Source organism: Hydra vulgaris, chromosome 11 (genome assembly GCF_038396675.1).
Source record: "Hydra vulgaris chromosome 11, alternate assembly HydraT2T_AEP".
In the NCBI taxonomy this organism is placed as follows: Eukaryota; Metazoa; Cnidaria; class Hydrozoa; order Anthoathecata; family Hydridae; genus Hydra; species Hydra vulgaris.
Window position 1 is genome coordinate 43,441,276 of NC_088930.1, and position 9,930 is coordinate 43,451,205.

General features: G+C 29.1%; 2 protein-coding genes across 3 annotated transcripts in view; one reads left to right on the forward strand and one right to left on the reverse strand.

Moving 5' to 3' along the window:
- LOC136086677 (vasoactive intestinal polypeptide receptor 1-like) overlaps positions 1-1,635 on the forward strand; it is a 120,806-nt gene extending 119,171 nt beyond the window's left edge. For both annotated transcript variants that reach the window (XM_065808918.1, XM_065808919.1), the window contains exon 14: positions 983-1,635. In XM_065808918.1, the coding sequence (XP_065664990.1) occupies positions 983-1,216 (234 nt within the window). In that variant the 3' untranslated portion in view covers positions 1,217-1,635. The remainder of the gene's footprint in view (positions 1-982) is intronic.
- A 6,799-nt stretch (positions 1,636-8,434) lies between these two features.
- Positions 8,435-9,487, reverse strand: LOC136087049 (ARL14 effector protein-like). The gene is made up of 2 exons (XM_065809554.1): positions 9,204-9,487; positions 8,435-9,036 (listed from the first exon to the last, which is right to left on the reverse strand). The coding sequence occupies exons 1-2, from the start codon at positions 9,454-9,456 to the stop codon at positions 8,435-8,437; spliced, it is 855 nt and encodes a 284-aa protein (XP_065665626.1). The 5' UTR covers positions 9,457-9,487.
- Between the last annotated feature and the right edge of the window lie 443 nt (positions 9,488-9,930).

Here is a 9,930-nt window from a genome sequence, read left to right on the forward strand (position 1 = left end):
CAGTTAGCCAATTTTTAATTTTAACCTCTATGGTTTTATCAAAAATTGTTGGACGCCCTATTTGACTATTTGCTCAACCTTGTGTTTGTTGAACAAGGGTTGTCTTAGGTATTTTATAAAGTTTTGATGCTGCATATATTGTCATAGTCTTCTTTTTTATTTTATCCAATGCTTCATCCATATTCTGCTGTGAATATAGCTTGTAAGATCTTTTTGGGCCTAAAACAAAAAAATAAATTATTTTTGTAAGGCTAGGACTTTCTTTTGTATACGGTAAAAAAGAGGAAAAATGAGAATCACATCAATTTTCTCTTAAAAATATTAGTCCATGTGCCATTATTGGTCAAAATAGTTTTTTAACAACAAGATTTTTACATTAAAAAACCTAACTCTTTACCATACAATTTTGGACGCAATGTTCAATATGACACCAGCTTATATTGACTATTTACATCTCAGTAGAACGAATACTATGATTGACCGAATTCTCCACCAATCCAGTCAATTTTTTTATGGAAAGTTTCTTGAAAAACATTTAGTTAAAATAACAAAAAGTATTTTCTCAAAATATATGTTTTATAATATACAAAATTTATCATTTTTGACATTAGGCCTTACAGCATAGGACTTTGTTAGGTCACACCACGGTACTTTTAATTAAAAAAAAATCGAAACGTATCCGTATCAGAACAAAAATCTAGATGTGGGTTGACTATTCTCTTTCTAGCCCTTTGCTTGTCTCGTATGCTTATCTATTTAATGAGTTAATTTCTAAAGTATAGGTCAACGAATTTTAATCATGATTATTTGACTATACATGATGCTTGGCGTACATGATCTATTGACATTGACCGTAATACACGATCTGTTGACATTGACCGTAAATCCTTAAATAGAAGTGATAAAAAGTATTTTAAAATTATAATTCTTTTTTAAATAATTTAACTAGTTGTGTTATTATTTTACCGTATATTATTTTTAGATTCCACGATTTGTTTCTCAATCAACTCACAGCACTTCAATAAGTATTATAAAGAGAATCAGTGCTGGGATTTTTACTCGTAAAGTATCGGATTTAAAATTCACTCCGACCCATTCAACGGTGAATACAAGTTCAAGTGTGATTTTTAATCTTAATTTACAAATATGTAACAGTAAAAATGACTTACTAACATTGGGAACAAAAAATGACGGATTTGAATACGAATTGCGATAATTACTTTCATTCATCTGGAGATTTTATCTATGTTTTTGTAGTATTTAATGCTATTTGTTTTAAAGTATTAAAACATGTATTCGTAACATTGTATCACGCAGCTTAAATAGACTTATCTAATATGAAAGCATATGGTATTAAACCTATCTATGCTTATGATTTAAAACACTTTTTTAAAAGAATATTTTATGGCTCGTGCATCATTTACATTACATTTTATACTAGTTGACATTAGTAGCAAGAAGAAAATAATGTATGTATATAATTATTTACCCATATACTTTTATAAAGTATGTAATATTATTCTTGTTGTAATATTATTCTTACAAGTATAAAAGCTAAACTTGTTTAATAATAAAGATAATGTAATTATGTTGTAATAATTTTTCCTAATTTTATAGAAATTTTATTTTATAGTATATAAGTATATCATTTTTTGTCTTTACAAAAAAAAGTTCTCTTCAAGGGTTTTCAAATAATTTGAAAACAATATAGAAAGTGGTTTTAATCTCAAATTTAATTTTTTTTTTTACTCCTAAATTTATCATCTATTTAATAGTTTACCACTATTGTGTCAGCTGATTATTTTACCATTCCAATAGTTATAAATAGCTATAGAAGCATCAGTCATGAATATAATCGTATGCTTTAATTAATAAACTTAGAGTGTTTGCTTCATTAAATCATAATAAAGTTAAAACTGAATTAGACTATTATTACGCCTTTCTGACCAGTGGCGGTTCTAACATTTTTTTGCCATTTGAGGTAACTAACTTTTCAAACTTTCATTTGGTTATACTTATATCAAATAAGGATCCTTTGCAAGAAAATTGCGAGGACTGTAGCCTGGGAACCATCAACATTTTCTTCAAGTCTGATTATTTACTATATACTATTATTACAATTTTACTATATACTATTTATTACATTATATATATTTATACTATAATAGTATATAGTAATATTACATATTATTATATACTATTTTTTATATACTATTTACTATAGAGCCTGGGAAATATCAAGGTTTACTACATGTATTGAGGATTTCATTTTTAGTGCAACTACATAAATATCGATCTTCTAGTGTTTGTTTTTACATCCATAACGCGTTTTACCGTACTTGATTCAAGTGTTTGAACTTGTTTAATTTTGGAGAGGTGATATACTTTGAGACTATCATAGAAAACTGATCGACAAAAGTATTTAAATGTATCTTTAATATCGAAACCGGATTCGTTATTAAAAATACATTTAAATATTTTTATCGATCAGTTTTCTATGATAGTCTCAAAGTATATCGGATCACGTCGGATATCCGACGTGATCCGACAATTAGGAAATTGATTCATTTAAGGATATCCGTAAATGAATCAATTTCCTAATTGTGTTACATCAGTTGCTGTTATAAATTTTGATCACTTCTGAGGTCATTTTGAATGATTATTCTAATTCATTGAATTGAAGTTGTCGCTTTCAATATTGCATTTTCTTTCGTTTTTATCAAAAAAGTGGAAAAACATTTGGTTTAACACCAAATGATGTTTTTTCCACTTAAATGAATATCTTTGTGTAATAGGGTCAGTATATGATAAAGGTTGTTATTTCAATTCGGCTTTGGTAAAAAAAAAAATATATTTTTTAACTATAGCGGTACGATTTTGGTAAAAAATTATAATCGGTAATGTTTCGGTTAAATGTTACAGTTGTAACAAAAAATGCTTGTTCAAAAAATGTTACTGTTGTAACAAAAATAGTTTGTTCAAAAAATGTAACAGTTGTAACAAAAATGTGTTTGCTACTACAGTTTCTCTAAAATATAATGATCTGTTACTAAAATTTCAATAAGAATATTTTCTAAGACTTGAAACTGTTTCAGTACAGTTTAAAAAAGTTTTAATATTGTGGAAATTTTTAATACAGTTTTCATATAAATTTTCAGAATGTTTTTGAGAAATTTATCTCTTACTTAGTGCAAAAACCATTAAAAAACATTTAACTCATCCCAAGATAACTTTGAAAAAAATAAATTATTTTAAAAAAGTTTGCAGATTTCTTATAATAAAACAAGTTTTTTCTCAAAGAAAACTGGGCCCCAGTGCTACAGTACTGCTACTGCTACTACTGAAATTATATATTTCATAAAAAAAAATGTAAATTATGAAGACTGGTCAAATTACACTGATTTCACTTTACGGGCTTTCTTCTTTACGAAACTAGAGATGACATTTTCGTAAAATAAAGTCTTGGCAAGGTTGTTTTCAATTGAAATCACCATAATGTTAGTAAGGCGCTCTTCAGTCATTGCTGATCGTAATTCGGATTTGATGAGAGCAAGCTTACTGAATGAGCGCTCTCCTTCAGCCACTGAAACCGGGATTGTATTAAAAGTGCAAAACAAAATGGAGATTGAAGAAAATATTGACTGATGAACTTTCTGGTAGATTCTGTTGAGTAACTTAATAGAAGAAAAAGGTTATATTTGTCCAAAAGTATTTAATCACTTTAAAAATCTAGATGATGGGTTTCTTCAATCAACTCCTCTTCTTTTACATTATTTACGCAGAGATTTGCCAGGACTTTGCATTTCTCGAAAACATATCCGTCGTTTTTTGAGCTTTATTCATTCTGTATTTTATTTGCTGGAGCAGCGTGTCAAGAGCAACATTAAATACGTTTACCTCAAAACCCTTTAATTCGTCTTCGTGAAAGTGGGCTGAGTTCATCGACTCACCGTAATGTTTTCCTTTTCCTTGTTCTCTTCTGAAAAAAATCGTTTTGAAACCCAAACGAAGCTAACCCAGATGCAACCAGTTTTGATTTTTGGAGGATTTGGAACCAAGAAAAACGTAGTCGCTCAAGATCATTGATTAAAGTCTTTAAAAACTTTGTGTCGTCATCCAAAGAAAGGCTTTCTGATTAAAGAAGGTAGACATCGTTGGCACATAGGAGAGCCTTGAACCAAAAAGAAGCCAAGACAGTAAATTCAAATGATTAAATCTACTTTTTGAGTGCCTTAACTAAAATCAGTTGATGATCTTCTTAATCAAGTTCTTCAAGAAGTTTCAAGGGTTTCGGTATATCTTTTGGTCGTTTTGACAATGGCTGGACAGACTCTCTGCGCGCACTCCATTTTGTTTGAGATGTTTGGTGAAGGGACTGCCCAGTTGCCTCATTCAAAATTTTCCAGCGCATGGGGCTACTACTAAAAAGGTTATACAACAATTGGAACTTGCCAAAATAGTTTTTGACTACAGGAGAAGATTCTACAGAATGAATGCTAGCTAGATTGAGACCATGCGCACCTCAAGGCATGAACAAAACTAGAATATTTTTCTTGAGAATGATGGCCTGCGCTCCTTTGTATACACCGGACATATTAACCCCATTATCATAGCACTGCCCCCTACGGTTCTTTAAATCAATTCGGCTTTGAACCCTTTTTTTTTCTTCAGATTTTCTTCCTTCAGAAAACACTTTTTTACTATTCATTGGTTGTCAGATCCAAGGCGGACAATTCGAAGAACGAAAGAGATTTGTTCCGTATGAGGCACGTCCGGAGTTTCATAAAAAATAATGAAAAAATAAATGGCTGTGCGGATAATAGCAGCAAAAACAATTTCACAACATGCCATACTCAATGCGCTTGCATTCTTGTTTCTTGATTTTTGGTGTCGAGAAACTTCTTCTAGATGGATCTAGCTGATGGATGTTTTTCCCAAACAGCTCAAGGGTGTCTCAAAAATTATCATTATCATTACATTACCATTTACATTAAAATTACTTCTCCAGCATGTTTGATAAATCTACACAAATATGAACATATTATTGAAATAAAGATTACATTTTGATTAATATTCCAAGCAACATTAAAATTATTTTATGAACATAAACTGTACATACACCTCAAAAACTAAGGCTTCTCAAAGCTAAATGGAAAGCGTAAAATTTCATACTAACTAGATGTCTTATTTCTTATTGACTTTTCAAGTTCTGAATCGGTCCCGGTCTAATTTTTCAAGGCTTCAAAGGCTGATTTCCAGAAAATGTAGTGATTTCTGCGTTGAACATTACACTGGTGGCTTTTAATCTTAACTCCTAGCTTTCGCCAATTATCTTTTCTTTCGCCATTCCACATCAAGACGAAAGACTGAAATCCAGGGCCAAAATTATGCTTTTGTTCAATGATAGAGCAGGGAAAACAAACGAAAGCTTCTGCAGTTCAACTCCAGATAAGCAAGTCTCTGTTAATCTTTTCTTCGTTGAGAGAAGTTTCGTAAAAAACGGAGGCAGGAACTTTTTTATTTGTAGAATCTCTACAAAAAAGAACCGGATTTTGAGATGGTCCGTTTAGTATGACTAGATTGCGTTCAACTTTGGATAAAAACACAAAGCGTTTTCGTTTCTAACTGCTTGGTCACCCAGTTAAATCGCCTCTTGATCCTAAATTAAAAAAAACCTTTAAGAATTGTGGTACGTTTTTAGTATCTGCAGACATTAAATAATATGTTTTTAGAATCTTCAGATATTAAATAATATATTTTTAGAATCTGCAAATATTACCTGATATGTTTTTAATATCTGCAGGTTTTTCATAAAATAAGAATGCGTCCCAAACTCACGCGACTAACATCTTCTTCAGAGACCGTTGAAAAATTTGAAGGGAAGATGGCTTTCTTGGACTTAAGGGTCCACCAATGCTGTTGGTCCGTCTAAAAAAAGAATTGTTTTTACTGTTTTGAAATGAAATTATGAATATAAGATTGTGAATAAAAAAATAAAGCTGTTAAACCTATACCGCGACTACTTGGTCGGACGTAGATATATTAGATGCCTTTTTTTTTTGAACTTTATTGAGCCACACTCTTTCAGCCTACGTTTGGTTTCGTATTCTTTTACAACTTTTTCTACAGCTTTTTTCTGCCTTGAGACCCTGAATCATGCTTTCGAAAATTGGACATGACTTTTTTACACTAAGATGTGTAAAAAAGTCATGTCTTATTTTTTAATAAAAAAAAAATTTTCCATTTGTTTCAAAATCGAAATGAATTTTTTATATAGAATTTAATTCTCATAGGAATCAAATTGAAAAAGAATTAATAGCAAATTCACAATATCAAATTAATTGGAATGAGTGTGTTGAGAAAGAATATTTAAATGGTGTTGGAATGAGAGTAACTTAAATGATACATGTAACATAATTTTACATAAATCAAAAGGCTTTTTTAAAGGCTTTTTTAAAGGCTTTTTTAAAGGCTTTTTAGGCGTTTTAAAATATTGATAATGTTTTGAAACAAGCCTTTTATTCGGATAAGTGTTATGTAAATCGAATTTCAACTACATTTAAATTGGAACCATTATAATCAGTCCTTCCTCGCAGAAAAAATAGAAATTGTGAAATTTCCATTTAACTTAAATTTCAATTTCACCTAAATTTCACCTAAATTAAACCTAAATTTCAATTTCATATCATGTTATAAAATTTTAAAAATCTTACAAAATATCTTAGAGAAAAAAAAAATTATTTTGTCTTAAATTTTTTGCTCAAAATTATGCAAAAAATCTTCCTTTTTTTTTTTGCCGTTTGATAATTTGCCTATTTAAAAGTTTGCCGTTTCATAAATTTACAATAAATACATACCATATATATAAGTTTAGGCTGGAGTAAGAAGAAATAAGATAATAAGTAATAAGACGGGGCTCGATAATAAGACATAAACTGTCTTATCACCGAGCCTCGTTTATATATTGTCTGTGTTTATATAAAAGCAAATATATACATAATACGTTTTAAAATACATATAAATTTTGCAAAATGCTAAAAATGTCTTTAAAAGAACACAAAACTATATTTAATTTCTACTGATTCAAAATAAAAGTAATACAAACATACATATATATTAATGCATACACATTTTCTATATTATTGTTTAATAAGATATATTCATTTAGTGATAATAGCAATCGCGTTCTATGTCTCTTAAGCCAGTTGGGAAAGTGTTTCCTATTATCACCTCATTTGAACTCAGTTACGGGCAACCGTGCCGTAATTAGAGAGCTAGCCCTAAAATCAAGTGGTACAGAATTGAATGCTTGCTGTGGCGACAAGTGTGACATTTAAAAGATAGGCAGCTTAACTTCTTCGGTAAATGTATGAGCAGTGCTCTGTTACAAGATTTTTAGGTTTTCTTGAATCCTTTTCTTCTTGTATCTTGTCATCCGTTAGATAGTAAATCCTCATCCGTTAGATAGTAAAATTATTTAAAGTTGAGCTTTTTAAATATTTAACTAATAGTTTTGAGTAAAAAATTTTTAAAAAACACAAAAAAACACAAATCTGCACCCTACATCACCAAATTTTTTGAAACTTGGCACAAATGTTTAGAGATATATATTAGCAAAGACTGTAAAATTTTTTCATAAAATTCCTATTCGTTTATAACTTAATGCAACTTGAAGTTTTCTTGATTTTGACTGTAAAATGAGGGGGGAAAAGTGCCGAAAGTTATTCCATTTACTTTTACCCTTATAAGGTGCTTGTAGTAACGCTACAGTTCTGAAATTTTGTACCAAAAGAGTTTAAAACCTGTTTAATCCAAAAAATATAGGTTTTTATCTGTCAAAAGAAAACAATGTACTTTATTTTACCATCCATAAAATACACTCAATAATGCCAATACAAAAGGGCATTGACAATTATAGCTATAAAAAAAGTCTGACTGATAGAAAACAAATTTAATTTTGATTTTCTTAAAGATAAGATGAACATCTACTTTTCAAACCAATTTTATTTTGGCCTTACATTTACTTAAGGAATTATTGATGATTGATGTGGACACAAAACTTTGTGATATTTATTAAACCAGACACTCAATCCCAACCTTTTACCAATCAATCAAATCAGAAATTAACAGTTTAGTTACTTTTTTTATTTATTTATTTTCATGTTATTTAAAATTGTAAAAAAATATAAAAAAGAAATACTCAATTTTAGTGATTTTATACATGCTTTACATTCACATTATTTACAAGTTGTACACATAAGCATAAGGTCTAAGTATGGATAAGACATAATAATCTCTATTTCCTTAGGAAAACAACTTTTTTAAAGTCGTCTTTGGCTAAATAGTAGCAAAGCCCTGTTTTTGTTATTGGTACCTCAACTTTGCAAATGATGTGGACATCTGGAATCCAGCATTGGCTATCTATTGGTGGCCATTAAAAATGCATAGTTAAAATACCTTTTTCTAATGCCAACTTATGTGCAGTTCGAGCTACATAGTTTGTTACATGTAATGTTTCAGAAACCTTTTTTATTGACCAGTCTGTTGGAGCAAGTGTCGTCAGTTGTATTTTTTTAGATATTGCTGTAGACTCTGCAATTTTGTTAGTTAGTGATACCATCATGTTATCAAACAAGTTTGCTTTTTCAATATACTCGTTAACAAAATTTGACTGCTCTTCAAAACTTTCTTCTGATATATTAAGGGAAGTGGCTACCTTTTTTTTAATGGAGGTTGTTAATGCTGTCAATTTTCGTTTACCTTCTCTGATTTTACCTGACTTATGCAATCCTTTGACCTTAATAGGAGATACTCCAGCAAATGTAAAGTGTGTATCCACACCTTCTTTTTTATTTTGAATGGACGTTTCACTAACAATATCAAAATCTTCATCATTTTTATTTTCACTCGTACTTTTTGATAAACGTTTCATAACTTTACTTCGACAGGTTGGACACAATTTCTTTCCAGGTGTAAGATTTAAATCTACAGTTTCTGCTTCTAACACATTATGCATTGTAATCACACGTAGTGATGCTGAAAAAAAAAGAGTAATTACATTACTTAAATAACGTTATTTATACTATGTAATTATATTATTATAAAATTAGTTATATTTTTAATTATGATAATTATTAAAAAAACTTATAAACAGTTTATTAAGAATGATATTATTAATGAAATATAAATATATAAATTTTTACCTCTACACACCTTTTGGTGAGTCAGAAATGGATTACAACAACTTTTCTGATTACCCTCATATCTTACAACTAACATATCATAATGATGTGTGCATATGCTAGTGATTTGTTCTTTTTTCATATTTGTTCGTTTTACAAGTAGTTTTTTAACATTGCTGTCAATATCTTCAATCAGATTTCTTACTTGGGTATATGACTGTTTATAACAAGCTCCATAATTATTTACAAAGCAGCAATTTATTTTGTTATACATATAAAACTATAATGAGTAATCTCAGTCTAAACACTTAAAAACAAGAAATCTTATGTCCTACCAAGTAAATCACACTTAAACACAAACAATATGTCCACTATAAAAATTTAAGTTGTATTTATAAGGAACATATTGCTTGAAGAAATAGCTATTTGTTCTAACAGACATATTTTAAATGCCTAAGTACCTACTAATTATTGCCAATTCTCTACCAACTATTTACAAAAATTTTGTGTGAAATTAAAATATAACCAAATATAATTTTATTTAGCTATATAACTTGACATGGTTATATTTATTAGAAATTTGTATGTCATTTTATTACTTTTTTTTTTATTGATGAGATAATTACTATTTGATTACAATAAAACAATTAAGAATAAAAGGTTATATAATATTGTTTAACTTAATGACATAACTATTATGTAACAAAAATGAAATAACTATTATGTAATGAAAATAACAACTAACAAA